Source organism: Ambystoma mexicanum, chromosome 5q (assembly GCF_040938575.1).
Source record: "Ambystoma mexicanum isolate Mex_15411 chromosome 5q, UKY_AmexF1_1, whole genome shotgun sequence".
Taxonomy (NCBI): domain Eukaryota; kingdom Metazoa; phylum Chordata; class Amphibia; order Caudata; family Ambystomatidae; genus Ambystoma; species Ambystoma mexicanum.
In genome coordinates this window covers 1,240,447,460-1,240,468,458 of record NC_090933.1, presented here as the reverse complement: position 1 = coordinate 1,240,468,458, position 20,999 = coordinate 1,240,447,460, and the positions used below count along the sequence as shown (strand labels likewise).

Genomic DNA, 20,999 nt, shown 5'->3' with positions numbered 1-20,999 from the left:
TTCAGCCGTCGCGCCCCTTCCAGCCCTCCTCCCCGTCCACCCGAGGGGATGATACGGGGACTGACACGGCAGCGACGGGTACGGACGACGAGGTATACGACGAGGATGTACTGTCGTCGCCTCCCACCAGGGCTTCTCCGCCCGACGAGATTGGATCGTTCCACTCCATGATCACCAGGGCATCCGAGCTTTTCCAACTCTGCCCTGAGGAGAAGAAGAAGGAAGGTTTCCTTTATCAGCGGCGCGAGGCCAAGAGGAAGACGGTCCTCTCAGTGCCTCTATTGGACGACATTTGGGATGAGGGCCTCACCCTCCTCAAGAACCCTTCCACGACGCCAGCTAGAAGGGATCGGTACGAGAAGAAGTACCGGGTCCCGGACACGGCCCCCCTGTGCCTCCGGGCGCAGCCTACCCCAGACTCCGTCGTCTCCGCGGCGGCCAGGAAAAAAGCGGGGGGGGGTGCGGCCTCCACATCGACTTCCCCACCGGACGCCGAGGGAAAGAAATTGGACGCTATGGGACGCAGAGTCATCTCGTCTGCGGCGACGACGATTAAAGCGGCCAACGCCTTGGCTATCGTGGCCCGCTACGACAGGGAGCTCTGGTACAAACTGGCTCCCCTACTGGACTTCTTGCCGGACGACAAGAGGGCAGAGGCCCTGGAGATCCTGCAGGAAGGTGAGGTGGCTTCGGACCACGCCATTACCGTTGCGACGGACATCGCCGACACCGGGTTCCGCCAGTTGGGCAACGGCGTTTGCCTTAGGCGCCGTGGATGGCTCAAGGCTACGGACTTCCGTCAAGACGTTCAGACCAGAGTCCTGGACATGCCCTTCGATGGGAACAACCTGTTTGGGAAAACAGTGGACGATTCCCTTCAGGCCATTAAAGCGGACACCGAGACGGCCCGGGCCCTTGGAGTTCTCCAACAACGACGAACGCCCTTTCGGAGCAGCGGAGGCAAGGGCGCCTCCAAAGGTTCAGGCGGCGGTTTCTCCACCTACCGTCAAGCGGCCCGCTCGTCGGCTCAGGAGGCCTACAGAGGACGAGGCAAGTCTGGCGGACCCCGCCGTCGTCGCCAAGGAGGTCAATGCGGCAAAGCCTCGTCGAAGCAGGATTGAACCGACCGTGGGGTCGGGCCCCCACCGAAGCACCCCGGTGGGAGGCCGGCTGGCGAGATTCGTCAGCGTGTGGGAGTCCATCTCCACCGACCGTTGGGTGCTGGACGCCTTGGCCCGGGGCCACGCGCTCGAATTTCAAAGAAGGTGTCCGCGCGTCCCCCCCGTGGCCAGGAAAGAACTTCACGTCCCTCAACTTCTCCTGGAGGTAAAGGCGATGCTGAGGAAGGGCGCCATCGAACTCGTCCCAAAGAGACTTCGGGGCTCCGGAGTTTACTCGAGATACTTCCTCGTGAAGAAGAAGACGGGGGGATGGCGCCCCATCCTGGACCTGCGACGTCTGAACAAGTTCATCAAGGCGCAAAAGTTCCGGATGGTCACCCTCCAGCACGTCCTGGGTCAGCTGGAGGAAGGAGACTTCCTGTCGTCGTTGGATTTGGAGGATGCCTACTTCCATATTCCCATCCTAAAGGGGCACCGAAAATTCCTCAGGTTTGTGGTCCAAGGGCGTCACTACCAGTTCAAAGCCCTCCCCTTCGGACTACGGTCGGCCCCCAGGGTATTCACCAAGTGCCTTGCACCGGTGGCGGCGCAGCTGCGCCGCGAGGGGATCCACGTCTACCCCTACCTGGACGACTGGCTCATCCGAGCCAAGTCGAGGGAGCTCGCCCTGGATCACACGGCAAGGACCGTCCGACTTCTCACGGACTTGGGATTCTCCGTGAACTACGCCAAGTCTCACCTGGTACCCGCGCAAAACGCACTGTTTCTGGGAGCGACACAGTGTCTCTTCTGGCCTCCCCGTCGGAGGAAAGGACCAGGTCCATCCTGGGCAAGGTACAGCGGATGTTGGTTTCCGACGTGGCCAAGGTGAGGTCCATCAAGTCCCTCCTCGGAATGATGTCTTCCTGCATCTACCTCATTCCCATGTGCAGGCTCCGGATGCGCCCGTTGCAGGAGTTCCTGGACGCGCGCTGGATCCAAACGACGGGCAGCTTCCAGGAGAGGATCACACTCGACGAAAGTTTCTGCCGAGCGGTCCGGTGGTGGGGCAACCGCACGCATCTGACGGCGGGCATGGACTTCCAGACCCCAGATCACCAGGAGACAGTGACCACGGATGCCTCCCTGGAAGGGTGGGGAGCGCACACCGAAAATCTGCACGCGAGAGGCCTTTGGCTCCCGACGGAGAAGTCCCTCCATATCAACGTCCTGGAGCTCCGTGCAGTGTTCTGGGCCCTCAGGTCCTTCCTTCCGTCCCTCAAGGGCAAGGTGGTGAGGATCTTCACCGACAACACCACCACCATGTTTTACATCAGGAAACAGGGCGGAACCAGGTCCCCAGCGCTGTCCAAGGAGGCGCAGGACCTGTGGCATTGGGCCGTCGCCCAAAGGATGTTTCTGGTGCCGTTTCATCTGGCAGGGATAAAAAACACCATCGCCGACTCACTCAGCAGGGAGCTGCGCTCGTGCCACGAGTGGGAACTACGGCAGGATCTAGTGGATCGCCTCTTCCGACAGTGGGGCACACCCCAGATCGACCTGTTCGCGACGGCGACGAACTCCAAGTGCCGGAGGTTCGCCAGCAGGTTTCCCCAGGCGAGGAGCTTGGGCGATGCCTTCTCGTTCCCCTGGGAGGGCCTGTTCCTCTACGCGTTCCCTCCTTTGCCACTGCTAATCCGGCTCGTCAACCAGCTCAAGAGGTCACGGTGCAGGATGATCCTCGTCGCACCTGCGTGGCCGAGGCAGATATGGTTCCCGGACCTTCTGGACTTGTCAGCGTCCCCGCCAATCAAGCTGCCGGTGGACGCGGATCTTCTCTCCAGGGAAGGAGGCGCCATCCTCCACCACGACCCGAAATCGCTGAACTTGCAGGCCTGGCTCCTGCAGCGCTAGAGTTTGGAGGATACGACATACCGGCCGACTGCAGAGAGGTTCTTGCAAAGGCCAGGGCGTCCTCGACTCTTAAATGCTACGGACACAAATGGAAGAGGTTCTCTGTCTGGTGCCACGCACAGAAGATTAACCCTCTACGGATTACGGCTCCCCAGGTACTGCCGTACCTGCTGACGCTGGCCAAAGCTGGACTGGCACACGCGTCCATCAAGATTCATCTTGCTGCGATCTCCCGATACACCAGAACCACGGGCCGGACGTCCTTGTGGTCTCATCGTCTGGTGAAGGAGTTCATGAAGGGACTGTTCAGATCGTTCCCGCCGGTGAAGGCTCCGGCCCCGGCGTGGGAACTCAACGTGGTGCTGACCAAGCTCATGGGACCTCCGTTCGAGCCTCTGCACTCGGCCCCGTTGAAGTTTCTGTCGTGGAAAACAGCGTTTCTTGTGGCCATCACCTCCGCACGACGGGTGGGAGAGATCCAGGCCCTTTCATGCAAGGCCCCGTACTTGACTTTTCACGACACGAGGGTAGTGCTCAGGACGCACCCCTCCTTCATGCCCAAGGTACCGTCGGACTTCCATCTCAACGAACCCTTGGTGTTACCTGTGTTCTTCCCGTCGCCTTCGTCGCCGGCTGAGAGGACTTTGCACTCGCTGGATGTGGCTAGAGCGCTGAAGTTCTACGTGGACCGCACAAAGTGTTTTCGGAAGACGTCACAACTCTTTGTGAACTTTGGACCTGTCAATCAGGGGAAGGCTCTCTCGAAGGCTTCCATTTCCAGATGGCTCTCCGGCTGTATCATGTACTGTCATCGGTTGGCAAACCGACCGCTGCCTGGCCGTCCGAGAGCCCATTCCACCAGAGCGATCGCAGCTACCACGGCGTTCCTTTCTGGTGTGCCCCTGCTGGACATATGCAGGGCTGCTACGTGGAGGTCGACGCACACCTTCACGAAAATTCTACTGCGTCGATCGGGATTCCAGGGAGGAGTCCAGGGTCGGCCAAGCAGTGCTGCGCAACCTGTTCGCCTGAGGTGAGCCTGGTGAGGAGGTAAGATGCTTAATGTTGAGTTTGATGTACTGCTTAATGTTGAGCCTTTGCCACCTCCCGTGGTTGTGCATGTGTGTACTGCTATGTATTCTTTATTCATGAGCATGTGAATCCATGCCAGACCCCATGCTGGAGAAGGAACAAGTTACTTACCTGTAACTGTTGTTCTCCAGCATGGGTCTGGCATGGATTCACATGCGAACCCTCCCGCCTACCCCTCTGCGGCTCTTCACTTGGTCATACTGCCACTTCACGTGCTTCCAAATCTGAAGATGGCTGCCAGAGGCGGTGCTTAGGTAGAGGGCAGTCATTGGCTGTGGTCAGTATGACGCAGAGACCAGTGATTGGATATTACTACGAAAGACAGATCAGAAACGAAACTGATACTGGTTTTTTCTTTACCGAGGATTCCCAGCCTGACGACGGGGAATATTCATGAGCATGTGAATCCATGCCAGACCCATGCTGGAGAACAACAGTTACAGGTAAGTAACCTGTTCCTTATTACAGGTTTACTGGCTCCCTCTTGTGACCTCTGTCCAGTTCTTGCTCTGATTTTCATTTGCACGTCAGCTGCTCATGATTCACAGTGCAAGTGTTTTCTTTGTTTTTGATATTGTAGGTGTACAAGAATTTAAATCGTTTTATGGAGAACAAAGAACCAGGAGACGACCTGTTTGATCGGCTTAATGTGAGTAGTGACATTCTTTGAAGTATTGTCATTCACACTGGTGGTGTTAGTTCTCCTGTGTTTTTGTTGGGAAGGGTTGTCACCAGTAGTCTCCAAAGAGATGACGGCACTATAGGGAGTTCCAGGAGCTCAGCAATATTTAGCTTGCAATATATTTCAGTCCGGTTTAGGTGGAATATGTATCCTTGCCTGGGTGGGGCCAGATTCTCTTGCAGTTCATGCATAACTAATACCTGGGCACATTTTGCTTATCTAGTACTAGCTCATGTACCCGGCGTTGCCCGGGCTTTACTTCCCTCATAGGTATGTATGCATGTTCTATTAAATCTGTGTATGTTTTATTGTATTCCTGCCTTATTCATTTGTATGACTTGATTTTCTTTTTCTTTTTTTTTACTTTCAAAATAGGATATTTTGAACTCGGAGTTGGTTATTCCACAATATGACAGGCCTTCAAAAATAGTGTCTAAACAATTTAAAAAAGAAAATGGTCTTGACATCCTTAATTTAGCTTTTTCTTTGTTTTCCTTTATTGAATTCAGTGTCAGAGCTAGGTCTGATTTGCCAAGGAGCCATTAGAGTTAAATCAAGTAAACATAAATAATAAATTTGAAGCGTCTATAAAGATTGTTAATCCTAAATCCATCACGTTTTATACCAGGGGTCGACACCAGTCTATAGCATTAGCAATGTAACTGCTGCTCTTAACAGGCCTGCTCTTTGAATAAGTTTACAGTGGTTTTCTCTGGGACGGCACGAATTTCAATGTTTAATTGTAGACCCTTTGTTGATCCTTGATGTGCTTGTGAGACCTGGCATCCGCTGATCTTACATCTGCAAGCAACATTCATCATCTTGCATACCTGGTTGTGAGTGCTGCACATTGGATTACATCTTACTGCACCGCCGTGCAGTTTTCAATTTTGCAGCCCGATCCTCCGGTGTGATTCCTAGTGTTCCCGTTGCTAGGGCTGTGACGTTGTGTGCCCCGCCGCCAATCCATCTGCGTGTCATATTACATCACTTCCTGCCTGGGCAAAGCCTAGGCAAAGTCAGGCTAAGTCCTTGCTGTCTGCGGCTGTCAGCAGTGGGTAGCGCCTCTGCCACCATGTGGGATTCCCCTCCAGGCCACGATACCATGCAATCTACGGCACCACAAGTACGTTCTACTTTACCTGATTCCATGCTACCAGCTCGCCCTTCTCATCCATCTAAGGGCCACATTGTTGGTCCTTCTGTGACCGCTGTTTCATATTCCATTACAGTAATACTGTTGGGTTCCTCATTTCTTGCGTTTGTTATACCACCTTTTAGCACTGACTTTAGCCTCCCTATCAATACACGTAACCTTGCCAACCTGACCACCCTCTTTGTACCGCTAAATCTATACGTCTTCACCTCAGACTGTGGAACGCTAGATCATTATGCAACATATCATCAACAGTACTTGATATGTTTTTACGCTTGAATCTACAATTCCTTTGTACTACTGAAACTAAGATCTCGGCCACTAATACTACTATACCTGATTTGTATACTTCTGCTACATCCTGCTGCCACACCCCTCGTATTTCTTCTTTTTCTCTTATTCCTTATAATGTGACTCTTCCTTATTTATATACATTTGAATTTTCATACTCAATTTTTTCTGCTGATTCTTCTACATCTTCAATTTCATTTTTATTGATTTAGCATCCACCTGGTCCTGTAACCTCATTTTGTGAGGATATTGATGCATTGTCTTTTTTGCTTCTTATTACTGTTCCTTATAGTTCTTGGGGATTTTAATCTCCATCTCCTAGCTACTCATTCAGCTCTTCCATTTCTCTCTATTCATGACTCTTACTATCTTACTCCTCTTTCCACTCCTTCTCATATTTCTGGTTCTTGTCTAGACCTTATATTTACCTCTCCTATTTCTACATCTCCTGTATCTTCTCTTCCGGTCCATCAGACCATCCTCTCCTTTTGATGTCAAATTCTCCTGTTATTCCCTCTTGCATTCTTCCTCCTGCAACTTCTGCTTACATTGTGACCATCATAAGTTTAACGCTATAATTTTTATCTCTACTAGTACTTCTAAACTGGTGTTTCAAGCTTCATTTTCTAATCTGACAGCAGATGAAGCTGCGATCGGTCTTTCCTCTTTACTTTCAACATCTCTTGATTCACTTTATCCTTCCTTTCAACCTTCACGTAAACCCCCACCCCCCCCAACATTGGCTTTCTCCCCATCTTCGCGCAATGCGACGCGTCCTTCAGCGCTTAGAAAGATGCTGGTTAAAACTGAAGACACCAGGGAACTACACTTATGTGTTTTACCATGCTCTTTATGATAATTGTCTTCTCTCGGCTAAACAATCTTATTTTTCTGATCTACTTTATTCACAGTCCTCTCATCCTAAACTCCTCTTTCAAATTCTCTCCCGTCTGTTTTCATCGCCTATTCCGGATTCTTCAACTAATTCTACTCTTACTGCTACAGATCTTGCGCTCTATTTCACTTGTAAAGTCTCTTCTTTTCGATCAGTTATTGAATCCTGTCGCACTCAGGTCAGCTTTTTGTCCTCTGCTTCTCCTCTGGTATCTCTTAAAGACATTTGTATTGGATTTACTCCTATTACTAATGTAGACACTCTGTCTCCTTGCCCGTACTCAACCTACATCCTCCCCACTGGATCCTATACCATCTGCACGCCTCTCTAAAATCTATGATTCACTTGTTTCATATTTTACAATACTATTTAAATCCTGCTCATCTTCTGTTTTTCCTTATTAATTTAAGCATGTCACTATTATTGCAATCTTGAAACAGCCCTCTGCTGATGTATCTTCTGCTTCCAGTTTCTGTCCCGTTTCCCTCTTGCCATGTCTTTGTAAAATTCTCGAACGCGTAGTTTATACTCCAGTTTCTACTTGTATCTCTCATAATTCTATTCTCCCTTGTTTTCAATCTGGGTTTTGCCCAGGATACTCTGAGATTGCTCTTCTTTCTGTTCTGGAATCGTTGCATTCTGCACATCATGCTAAACAGTCTTCTCTTATATTTCTGCATCTTTGTGCTGCGTTCAGTACTGTTGATCATAGTCTTACTTCCTGCTCTTTCTTCTTTTGGCTTTTCTGGTTTTAATCATATCTATCCCTGAGAACATTTTCAGTTTCCTGGGCTGGGGCTTCACTTACTTGCGGTGTTCCTCAAGGCTCAGTCCTTGGTCCTTTTATTTTCTCTTTATACTTCTTAGTTAGCTGGGGTTATTTCTTTCGGGTTCTCGCCTTACTTCTACGCTGATGACGTACAGCTTTTTCTTTCAATTTCACATTTTACGGATGACCTTCATCATAAACTTAGTGCTTGTTTACAGGCCTTCCAATCATGGATGTCGGATCATTTCTTAGTTCTTAATGCTGCAAAAACAGAGGTTATTTTCTTTCCTTCCTCTGGTTTCTTCTTCTCTTTTACCTTCTTCCATATCATTCCCTCCGGCCCAATTATCAATTTCATCAGTGGCCCGTAAACTAGGTCTTTTTTTTTTACTCCGATATTTCTTTCACCCATCATATTTCATTATCTTCTCGTTCCTGTCGATTTCATCTGTATAACATTCGGAAATCCCATTTTTGTATGACTTTTAAAGCCACAGAGCTACTGGTGTCTGCCTTATTCTTTTCATGGTTCTTCTACTGCTCCTCTGCACTCTATGGACTTCTCATATCTCGTTTAGCTCAGTTGAAATCTTTATTTAATGCTTCTATTCGTGCTCTATGTTTGCTGACTCCTCGTGACTCAATTTCTTAGTCTTTGGCTGAACTTGGATGGCTATTCATCAACGTTTAAAATTAACTTTTTTATGTTTAGTTTTTAAAGTTCTTTAGGGTCTTGCTCCCTCTATCTTTGCTTGCTTCATTCATCTTTCCTCTCACTTTGTTCTGCTTCTTACCATCCTCTTATAGTCCCTTCGTCCCCCCTGTGCTCAATCTCGATTTCGGTTTTTCTCTTTTAGCACCCTTAAACTGGAATACACTCTCACTTGATGTCTATTCAGCCTTTTGGGACTCTCTACGATGATACCTTCTTTCATCTGGTTAATGAGGGGTTCTGTAAGTGCTGAAATACTGTTTTAAATATTGGCTTCGTTATTTGTACTTTTTTTTTTCAGCGCTTTGGTGTAATGCGCTATATAAAATAAAATACTAAATAAAAAAGTGCTTCAGCTTTATAGAATGCTTTTTGATTTTGTTTCAGAGGGTGTTACTTGACACCACCTAGTTCGAGCCAAAACTAATAGTGTGGAGAAAGCAGCTGCTATCTGAAAAAGGCAACTATCAAGGCCCTGTTAAAGGTCTTCCCTCCTATGCGGGACCCTTAAAATTATTTTATAACTGTTTCTGAGCAGAGATACTTATAGGCTCCTGGAGGGAAGGGGCGCTCCCTCTAGGTGTGTACCAATTTTCTTTTCCATTTTTAAAGGCCTTTCATGATCCCATTACATATAGGTAAAAACACTATTTTGATGAGGTGGGCCCAGTGGCTGCCTTTGTCTCAAGTTCTTTGGTATTTTGTTACATATGAATTGCAGCGAGAAATGACCTTTAGCACATTGTGCTCAAGAGTGCATTTGTTTGGTGTAACCCTGAAATGCAACATATGGCTAGTGGGATTTGGAAGAAATAGTAGTTTTAGATTTTTTTTTGTTGACCTTGTGTAGGACTTAAGGCTTTTTTTAAAGTACCTTCCACATACAATTACAAAAGATATTTTTGAATGACTGGCGAGAAGCTTAAAAAAAGTAACATTTTTAAACATTATCTTAGCCACACTTTATAGTGCGACTACCAGGAGGTGGGCTGTGAGCTTTCAGCGCCACTGATGGGTCTGCATGTGGGGAGCATTTAATGCAGAGGAGCCAGTAAGTGCATGATACATACTAGTTGATTAAACCGTTTCAGAGAAGGCGCACTTGCAAACTCACATCCAATTCACATGCCCCATTGAGGGTTGTGCCGAGTATTACCTTGAATGCATTTTTTGTTCATAGAAAGGACGCTGTTAAATAAAACAATTGCTGTAAAACAGCCCAAACCTTGGGTGGGGACGAGCAAAATGTATACTATATTTATTTCACAGAGGAGTGTAAAACTCTTACCTTACACTGCACCAGAATCGTTTCTAAAACCAAGAACCAGAACCGACAATACCCTAACCTGTTCATCTCCACCCACCCCCTCATTCCTCCACAAACTCCTCATTACTAAACTCTTGGAATCCAGAAAGAACCGTCTTCATATATTTGCACACAGTTAATGGGTACTTCCAACCTGCACTCAAAACCACAGGCTTTCTGCACCTGCCTTCCCAGTATGCAACTAACAACTCTGTAGAGTCGGGAATGAAACTCAGACACAGGCTAGCCAAGTTTTTGGTTAAAGACTTTAAGGGTTGGGAAAAGGCCTCTCTGACCGTGCTCTAGGAGGATTTTCCCTACCTAAAACCAAAACTAAGGTTGTCTATCTGGATGTCAAAATCAAAACTGCCATTGTGTCCAAAACTTCTATTCTATTCTGACCCTCACACTATGAAGTAAACTGTAAGATGAAAAGGAAATGTGTTTTACCTTGGGTGCTTGAAAGAAAATAAAGAGTAATTATTGTTCTTTTATAACGCGCTTAATACCGGAGACCAACCAGTTTCTAAGTGCTGAACCAGGATTCGAACCTCTGTAGCTATTCCAAGACACGCACGTTGCCCCTGAGCTGTCCACCCGGCACAATAAATGGTTCCAACTCAAAAGTGCTCCAAGGATAAAGAGGCCTTGTTCCAGAGGGTGCTTCCCTTCCCCTGGATTGCTCTTGAATACAAAAAATTCTTCATACAGCAGTCCATTGTGTTTTTCTTGGCCCACAATAGCGCTGTCATAAATTAAGCTGGTTAGCCTTGTAATTCTGTTTCTTTCAGAATTCCTGGTTTTCCTTTCTGCCAAGACTGTTTGTTCTGGTCTGATCAACCCAGTTCTAATATTCCTTTGGTAAGATGGATTTCTGAACTCTGACCTGGTGGGCACATGTTCAGAAGGCCAGCCTAGTTTCTTGGAACAGGGTAACCTTCTGGACATGCCAGACCAATCAAGGTAGCATTGGCGGCGGTCCTGATCCCTCACGCGTGTAGGACCCTCGGATTGTTTTTTTCCGTCATACTAGTCAGACGCATATTGTGGAGTTCCCTTTGCATTAGCCCATTATACCAAAAATATTGTTAAACTTCCCCGTTCTCTTCCACCCTATGCCGAAGATAGACGTCCAGGCCTTGGAAGGCCTCTGGCCTCGGCCCGCCTCAGCCCTGTACAAGTAGGGAGAGTGGGGGCTGGTCATAACTTTCCCACATTTATTTCCTACATATACCAACCCGCTGCCAATTTCAGACATATGGAGAGTACTCATTTCAAATTCTGCCTAAGTGTAACAGGACGTTTCCCTGGGTAGACGAGCATAATACGTACAATCTGTGTCTCCCACGAGACCATCCCAAGGCTACCTGTCGAGCTTGCAAGCTCTTTAAGCCGAAAACACTTAAGGACCGCTCCACTAAACACTGGGCCCACTACACCAGGCAACTAGAGGTCATGGACGCTGAAGGGTCATTTAGCGATGGCAGCAACGCCGCCGTATCAGACTGCGAGGGCAGAGTGGTGACTTCAGACACCCATGCGCAAGCCCCGACCCCGGAGGACTGGCCGGCGGCACAGTTAACGGGACAACACCCGGCGGCATAAGCGTGACACACAACACTTCCACTAAACACCTCAGCCCCGGCCGTGACTCGATCGGCAACAGAAGACACTGAGAGAGCAGTCCGAATCTGTGTCCTCTGGGCGTTCGCGATCGCCTCATGACAAAGACCAACCGTCCGCGGTTGGAAAAGGTGTCGCACTCCCAGAGGCCCGATGGTCGGAAGACTATTCCGACCTCTATCCTCAGGCAATGCGCGTAGCGTCTACTCCCGAGATTCGGCGCCCTTCATCCAAGACCACCCCCGAATCTCGTACCACCTCCTATTCTCGATGCAAGGTGTCGGATACCAACGTCGAATCTCGGCGCAAGGTGTCAGTCCCCTTCGGAAGCCCCTAAAACCACTGGGAAACATTCCTCTATTCATGGGAAGGGGGACAAACAACACAAAAAGCCTTCAGAACACCATGTTCATAAGGAAAAACAAAAGGCCCCTAAATCAGTAGGAAAGTCCAAGGTCCCTGACCCTCCCAATAAATGTAAAATTGTCCCTCCCACTGCTCAAGATATGGGCATGGAAGAGGAAACAGAAGATGTTGTGGTTATACCTAGCTCCAGAGAATGGAATTCAGCTAACATCTATTCTATGAAAAAGACCCTAATTATTTTCATAGTTATGCCAACACACCACCTAACTCTGCCCCTTCGGGGTCCAAGGTCTCTCAACCCCTGCTAAAAGACTCCGCTGTGATGCCCCGGCGCAGGGCTTGGTCACCGACCCTTTGGTCATTCAACCTTACCATCCCGAGTCAAATTGTGAGGAAACAGAACCACAAATGGTGGAAGACCAGACAGGGGTCTCTTATTATGGGGATGACAAGGACCAGGAGGAGGAGGAGGAGGATGACTCCCCTATTCCTAAAGACCCCCTGGCGAATGACTCACCGGTAGATTATCAACCACTCCTCAATGAGGTACTGGCTAAAGCAGCAGCCCATTTTCATATTGACACACAAGGTGTCCAAGAGGACAGGGATTTCGCGGAGGAGGTCCTAGGTGACCAAAGAGACATTACTCAGGCTATCCCTATATTGAAATCTATCCAGCGTAGAATTGACCCCTCACTGGTAACTCCAAATCTTACTCGTGCGGTTAATCCACGAGTTGAAAAACTATTCTGTGCCGCACCCTCCGATCCCCTGTACATTAGTGGACAATTAAAACCTGACCCCCTGTTAGTAACAACCACCAGAAAGAGGGCAGGTACACCACTTGCTTCTTATGAAGCACCTCCCGATAAAGAGAGCAAAAGACTATATGCTCTGGGCAGGAAAGTTGCCTCCACTTCCGCCTATCGGGCACAAATTGCTAACAGTGCCACTCTTTTAGCAAGCTACAATTTCCATCAGTGGGAAGGAGCTGCTTTAGTATCATCCGCACCTGAACCACTGAAGAGCCAGATAGCTCAGCTGGCAGAAGATGGTAGGTCCGTATCAGGATGCATACTGAAAACAAACTTAGATGCAGCAGATAATGCTGGAAGTTTAATCGCAGAAGACACTGTAATAAAGCGTCACGCATGGTTAAGACGGTCAGGGTTCAAACCCGAAACCCAAGCCACCCTTATAGACATGCATGGTAGAGCCAAACATATTATTCGGCAAGGCAGTGGAGGAAGCCTTCAAAACAGCTAAGGACGAGTAGGAGACCCTAAAATCTCTCGGACAACTCATGAACAAACCCTCAGGACAGAGGGGACACACAAATTGTCGTCGCTTTCGGGGGCCAAAGCTCCCAGAGGGGTTCAAACTACTATCAAAATCAAGGAACCTCATAGGGCAACAATCAGTCATCACAAAGCTTCCCCAGAGGGCAGCGCAGAGGCCGCATTATGGGTAGAGGCAGCCCAGCCATAGGTGGTATGCCATCCAGTAAAAAGTGACGTTCCACTTCGGGTCCCCTCCCATGCATCCCCAGTAGGGGGGTGCATTTCCACCTTCACCCTGCATGGGAGGGGATCGCTTCGGACAGATGGGTGCTGTCCACAGTGTCCGCAGGATACTGTATAGAGCTACTAGAGGTCCCCCACAACCATCCTCCGAGACAGAAGGTACACTCGTTGGAACACCAGAAAATCCTCCCCGAGGAGATTGCCATTCTCCTTGCAAAGGAGGCCATAGAACTCATCCCGGGCAGCCAGGTAAACGGGGGTTATTTATTCAACCTACTTCCCTGTGCCAAAAAAAATATAACAATGCTCCCAGTATTAGATTTGCGTCCTGCAAACAAGTATGTCAAGCCACAACAATTCTGCATGACTACACTACAAGAGGTAATCCCCCCCTACTAAAAAAGGGGATTACATGGCAATATTGGATATGAAAGATGCTTATTTTCACGTTCCAATGTTCCCAGCGCACAGAAGATTCTTGCGTTTCAAAATAGACAGCACTACCAGTTCAAGGTGCTGCCCTTTGGAATAGCCTCGTCTCCAAGGGTATTCACCAAGGTACCGACTGTGGTGGCTGCGCAACAAAGCAGGGAGGCAATCCCAGTGTACCCTTACCTGGACGACTGGCTCATTACAGGGGAGTCCCCCTTAATTTGCAGACTTAACATCCAAAGAACAATCGACCTCCTCTTCGGCTTCTCAATCAACGAGAAAAACTCAAGCCTAGTGCCAAGCACCTCTAAAACAGTTCCTAGGAGCTGTCCTAAACACCCAAGAGGGGTTGACCTTCCCATTAGAGGAAAGAATTCGAAATCGGTTGCTGCAAATTCCTCAATATCAGACCGGTCCCCAAATAAGGGTACGCAAAGCGATGCGTACCTTGCATGTACCTGGTTCCCCATGCGTGCCTGCGCATGCGACCCATGCAGGAATGGTTGGCGAAAAAGTGGTCTCAAGCAAGTGGTCAGTGGGACGATCTAGTGGTCGTTTCGCCAACACTAATGCAGAGTCTTCGCTGGTGGACAAGAGAGAATCTTACGAAGGGGAATCCCTTCTACGATCCAGAGATACAGGCCGTTGTCACAACAGATGCCTCCTTAACATGGTGGGGAGCCTACTACCTTCACCATACAGCTCAGGGTCTCTGGTCTCACACAGTGGCTCAGAACCACATCAATCTGCTAGAACTTCTGGCAGTCTTCAGAGTACTTTGGGCTTTTGAACCCCTCCTATCCAACCAGTCAGTGCAGATCCTAACAAACAGCACAACTGCAATATTTTACCTAAACAAACAAGGGGGCACTTGTTCGCCAAATCTGTCCAAGCTTTCCCAGAAAATTTGGAAATGAGCACTCAAACGGAAGATTTACCTATCATACCAACATGTTCCGGGGGATCGCAACTCGCTAGCAGATGCTCTGAGCAGGTATCCCCTCCCAGAAGAACACAAGTGGACACTACACGAAGACCTCTTCTCTCAGTGGGGCTTCCCCACTTTAGACCTATTCGCCACAAGCAAAAACGGGCAATGCCCAAACTTCGCATACAGGTTCCCCCAGCCAAGCTCCAAGGGGAACACCCCATGGATGAGTTGGTCAGGGATGTTTGCCTACGCTTTTCTACCAACCCCTCTGTTGAGGAAGGTGGTGAACAAGATCCACAGGGAATCGATGACCCTCATCCTGGTGGCTCCTATGTGGGCAAGACAACCATGGTATCCACACCTACGCAAACTGGCACAAGCAACAAAAGGGGTGGGGGCTTTTTCCAGTCCCCCTCCTCCGCGACAGCCTCCGAGGGAAAGAAGGCATGACACGCCCCTCCGGGTCCACGTGTCTCCAGTGGGGGGCAGGCTTGCTCTCCATGCACATTTCTGGCACCAGAAATTCGTGGACCCTTGGATCCTCTCCGTAGTATCCATGGGGTACCGCCTACTCATCCCAGACTCTCCTCCCGCCTCCCCTCCACTCCCTCAAGTTGGGACAGCAACTCTGCTGGCGGAGATCCGGTTGCTCGTAGAGAGCCAGGCAGTGGAGGAAGTCCCACCCTCCCAGCGAGGCTTGAGCTTTTACTCCAGGATTTTCTCCATTCAGATGAAGAACCAGGCGGGCCTGAGAGTTGTGCTGGACTTTTCCACACTCAACCTCTCCTTACTCCTGCAAAAATTCAAGATGGTTACGCCAGCTTTTATAGCGGAGACATTGTGCAAGGGAGACTGGATGTGCTCCCTGGATCTGAAGGACGCGTACCTACACTTCCCGATTTGGCAGCCCCATCATTCTTTCCTTCAGTTCAGAATCCTGGACTACCATTTTCAATACAAGGTCCTTCCTTTTGGCCTCAACTCGGCCCCCAGGGTCTTTACCAGGCTCATGAATACAGTGGCTGCCCTCCACATCTACCCATACCTCGATGACTGGCTTGTCAGGGCTCTCTGGAAGCAGTCCACCACTCTTCCCATGCCCTTATGAACACCCTGCACAATCTGGGCTTCTTGCTCAATCTCAAGAAGTCACAGCTGCAGCCTACATTCTTGGGCCTCATCTGGGACACGTGCTCCGAGAAGGTATTTCTGTCGTAGAACACGATCTCGGCCATCAAGAGGGCCTCCACCCATTTTCTCAGCAGAGAGGTCACCATGGCTTGGTGGTACCAGCATCTCCTGGGTCTCTTGGCGGCGGTCCTACTAGCCGTTCCACACAAGAGACTGAAGATGAGGAGGATTCAGCTGCACTTCGCGGCCTCGTGGAACCAGGAGCAGGGCTCTCAATCGGAAATGAGCAACTTTCCTCCATCTCTCCACCTGGACCTAACATGGTGGTCCAAGGACTGCAACCTACAGAGGGCCACCATCACCACCGACTCCTCGCTCGAGGGCTGGGGAGCCACCCTGGACGATCTCTCGGTCTATGACACCTGGACTCGACAGGAGCCAGAATACTACATCAATTGGTTAGAGCTGAATGTCATCTGGCTAGCGCTCGGAGCATTCCTACCACTTCGTAGGGGCAAGGTTGCCCTCATCTAGACAGACAACTCGACCAGCATGTACTACGTCAACAAGCAGAGTCACCAAATCCCCTCCTCTGTGCAGACTGGCAATCAGCATGTGGGAGTGGGCCATGGAAAATGACATCTACCTCACAGCAGTCCACCTCCCGAGGGAATCCAAACTGGAGGCGTACAGGCTCAGCAGGTTGGGAGTGGACGATTACGAGTGGCAGCTAAACACCTTTGTCATTCAGGAGATCTTCAACAGGTGGGGGTCATACCCAGGTGGATCTCTTTGCCACCTGGCACAACAAGAATTGCCCTCAGTTTGCCTCCTGGCAGGGACAAGGCCCCGGCTCCCTGTGCGACGCATTTCGGCTTCAGTGGAACGGCATGAGGGCTTATGCCTTCCTGCCCACTCCACCAATTCACAGAGTGATTTGCAAGATCAAGGTGTCTCGCCAATTCAACATCATTCTAATGGATCCATGATGGCCGGCCAGGCCATGGTTTTCGGAGCTGCTCAGCCTCTTGGAGATGCCTCCGATTCACCTCCCGACGGGCCCAACACATCTTCTGGCGCAGCAGGGGGGCATGGTCATCCACCCCATGCCACAGAAACTGGCCCTCAGTGTGGTACCTGTGTAGGTAATGCTGCGCAACCTCAGCCTCTCGGGCTAAACTTGAAATCATACAGGGCGCAAGGCTACCAAGGCCACTGGGCAGACTCCAAGGAACTCAACCCACTGGTATGTACTTTGGACTACGCGCTCTCCTTCTCTGCACACCTCGCCCACTCTGGTGTGCAGGTGGACACCTGCCGTACATACCTCGCAGCCATCGGGGCTTACAGGAACTCGGAGGAGGGGATCTTTTCCTCCTCCAATCCTATCGTCAAATATCTGTCTGGGCTTGCAAGGCTCTACCCGCCCGCCAAGAGGCTGCACCCTGTGTGGGACCTCAACATAGTCTTGGGCGCCGAGGCGCACAAACCGTTTGAGCCAATGGTGTCTGCTGACATCAGGCTGGCCACCATCAAGACGGCCTTGCTAGTCGGCATCACCTCGACTTGTAGAGTCGGCGACATACATCTTTCACAGGGACAAAATAGTCCTGCGGAAGGTGCCGTCTGCTTTCCACTTGAACAAGGAAATAGTCCTTCCTACGTTCTTTGTCGATCCCAAGCACGAGGCACAGAGTGTGCTGCACTGCCTGGATGTTGGGCGTGCCCTGAAATTGGACAGGACCAGGGGCTTCCGCAAATCTGACGCCCTGTTTGTCACTTTCAGAGGCTCAAGACCAGGCTATCAGGCCTCTAAGGCTTACATATCCTGCTGGATGGTCTCGGCCATCAAGGAAGCGTACGAGGGACAGCACAAGCTGCTTCCGTCCGTCATGCACACCCATGCAGTCAGTGCCAAGGCAACGGCCATCACATTTCCAGCGCCATGTCCCATGGCAGGTCATAAGCAGAACCTATTTGCTTAAGGAGGGTCTCCTCTCCACCCTGGGGCTACATTCTGTTGTAATCGCCCATGCAGTATGGAGGAAAGGGGACGGGACGTAAGAGTTATTATAGGTTACTTACCCTAGTGACTAACATACTCTTAGTCCCCTTTCCTCCATACGTCCCACCCACTTGCCCCTAATAATACTGGTGTCATTAGGCAATGTTAAATCTATTGTCGACGCATCAATGGGGACTGAGGTGTGGCGATGGAGGGCGGAGTCAGGGTAGCGCATGCTCCCTGGGCTGCACCCACTTGTGCCTATTCATTTAAAGGGGTAGAAGGTTTTTTCCTGTGAAAAAGGTTCTGTCTCCCGTCCATTGGAAGGGACGCCCATGCAGTATGGAGGAAAGCGGACGTTAGTAACTACGGTGAGTAACTTAAAATTACTCAATTTATCGACCTCGGAAGGATCAAAGGTTGAGTTGGCCCTGCCGGGATTTGAACCGGCATCGGCAGACTGCACACGATGTTAGAAACATGCAATACAGTGCCTGCATTGTCCCAACCTGAATTATATAATAAGATATGATAATTATTGAATGTAATAACAATTATGGTAATTAATAGCTGTGCAGCTACAAACATTCTTAATTGTTCTCCAATGCGCGGGGCACAAGGCCACGTTTTGAACAAACCAAATAACCCACTCACATTGAGTTGAGATTTCACTTTGAATATTAGCATTATTGGTTCGAATATAATTATTTTCAAAATAACTGATATGCGTGCTCCAATAAATCACACTAATAACAGTAATTCATATTATAATTATAACAAAAAAGAAGTGACGCGCTATCCTTGGTAGGAAACAATCCGCAAAAATCACAAGGATTATTTGTGATTTACATAGTGGCCAACGTGCTGTACATAGAACATTCATTTGTATTGCCCTTTATCACCCAAAATGTGTTCATCTTTTATCAACCTCGGAAGGATGACGAGTTGAGCAGGCCTTGCTGGGATTTGAACCTGCGACCTAGAGATCCCACACAGACCGAAGCAGCGAGGGCGCAACCCTCTGCTTCCTGACAGGCTAATAATAGCATGTCCTTTGATGCCAACTAGTGAACGTTTGGTATTTGCAATTCTTAAAGCAGTGCACAGTGTTTGCAGGTACTGCTCCGGATGAACTTCCGTTTTTGTCCCCTAAAGTTATATTACTCTTCCAAGTTGGCAGTTTCAGAGGAAACTGCCTAGGTCTGCTGATATTAACAAGGCAAAGTTTCACCATAAGATAAACCTGTCCAAGGCGCCAGAGATTGCTTTGATTCTTTCCATTGCTGCTCTTTTCACAGAAATCGGAAAGGGTTGCACCATGGTGCCTATAAATGCATAATGCAAAGAACAGTGAACACCAGAACTATTGACATTGCCAATGCTAGTTTATATCGTGATATGAATAGTATGCTAGTGCTTGCATTCATATCTATTTTATGTAGCAATACAAACGTGCTAATGTTACTGTTTATTGTGCACACTTGTAAATTATAATTGTAAGGACACTTGTTAAATATAAAATGTCATACTGTTTACTAAACACACCTGAACGTTATAATTGTAAGGCCATGTATTGACATTTCTTACCCAGTGCTATTTATAGTGTCTACATTCGTATTGACATTTTCTATAAAGTGGTATTAACACTACGGCAGTGAATGCATTCATATTCATTTTTATCTAGCATTACAAACCTTTTTTTTTTTTAATACTTTTTATTTTCATTCAAACCCAATCATATAAAGAGTACGATTCTGCCCGCCACCCATCCACAATTGTATTGTACATAACAGGAATACATAAGCCATTGATTTTGTAATTTTTTTCCTCTCCCCATTGTCAGTCCGCTGTTGTGATCAAGTATTGGACATGTGAGCCCCAAACCTCTGACGCACGGGCATGCAATGGCAAAGTCCGAATTAAAGCAGTTTGTACATCATGACAATAAGCAACATCTTGAAGGCATCCCTGTAAGTTGTGGGGGAGGGGACTGGCGCTGCCCCCAGGTCATGGCCACCCTCCTGCGTGCTACAACAAACATCCCCGGTTATAGGGCCCTTGTACATCCCAGCAGAGCCAAGATCGGGTATGGCTCCAATGGTTTCACAAAAATCAAGGAGATCTTAGTCAGTACCTCTAACCAGAATTTGCAAACACATGTACACTCCCAGGCCATATGGAGAAACCCTGCCGGAGCAAAGTCACACCTGGCACAGGCAGCTGGAGTGGTGGGGAAATGTCTATGGAGCCTGGCTGGAGTGTGATAGACCCGATGTAGGAAATTAAAATGGTACTCTTTGGGTTTATCTCAGCACATATTCCCAGTCTTCATTACCTATGGATCGATCCAGGGTTGCCTCCACCGTCTCTTCGGGGTCTCCCCCCTCCCACGGTGTGTCTGACATAATATTGCTGTAAATCCATGAGACCAATCGGCCCTACCCCTGGGATTGTATTACTCCCTGCAGTAGCAGCCACGTGGAGGATTGTGTTGGGAACGAGGTGTACAGAGCCTTAAGGGTGAATGCGAAATTAAAGACAGTCATCCCCTCACTCACTCACTTGCCTGCGAGAGAAATGCACCATCCACAAACAGGTCCCCAAAGGTGACGATTCCTAATTTATCTGCCCACTGTAGATTGACTCGCTCACTTGTGACCGCCAGTCCGGGTACATGCCGTGCCGGGAGGAGAGGCGAGTACAGAATGGAGGGACCCATTTTCCATGCAATTTTCCAATCCTCGCAGGTAATCTTAACAAAGTTCAGGGTGTTGGGTGATGTTCAGTACATCCCGAGAATCATTGCACGCAACAGATCCGGGGCGGCAAGTGCTCTCTCCTCCTGTACATGCAGCCTTACAAAATGTGTGGCATACCAGTGCCCAAGAAAGTGTGCCTGCGCCACCCAGTAGTATCATTCAAGATCAGGCAGAGCCATACCCCCTCTTGCCATTGATTGCGTTAATGTAGTATATGCTACCCTCGCAGGTTTTCCAGCCCACAACAGGTCAAGGATGTGCCTGCACAAGCGCCAGAAAAAGCCACCGGATAACAGCAAGGGGACATTGAGA

General features: G+C 49.1%; 1 protein-coding gene across 2 annotated transcripts in view; it reads left to right on the top strand.

The window, feature by feature from the left end:
- Nucleotides 1-20,999, top strand: part of TOP1MT (DNA topoisomerase I mitochondrial) — a 1,647,637-nt gene that overhangs the window by 1,092,587 nt on the left and 534,051 nt on the right. For both annotated transcript variants that reach the window (XM_069621749.1, XM_069621750.1), the window contains exon 9: nt 4,687-4,755. In XM_069621749.1, the coding sequence (XP_069477850.1) occupies nt 4,687-4,755 (69 nt within the window). The remainder of the gene's footprint in view (nt 1-4,686; nt 4,756-20,999) is intronic.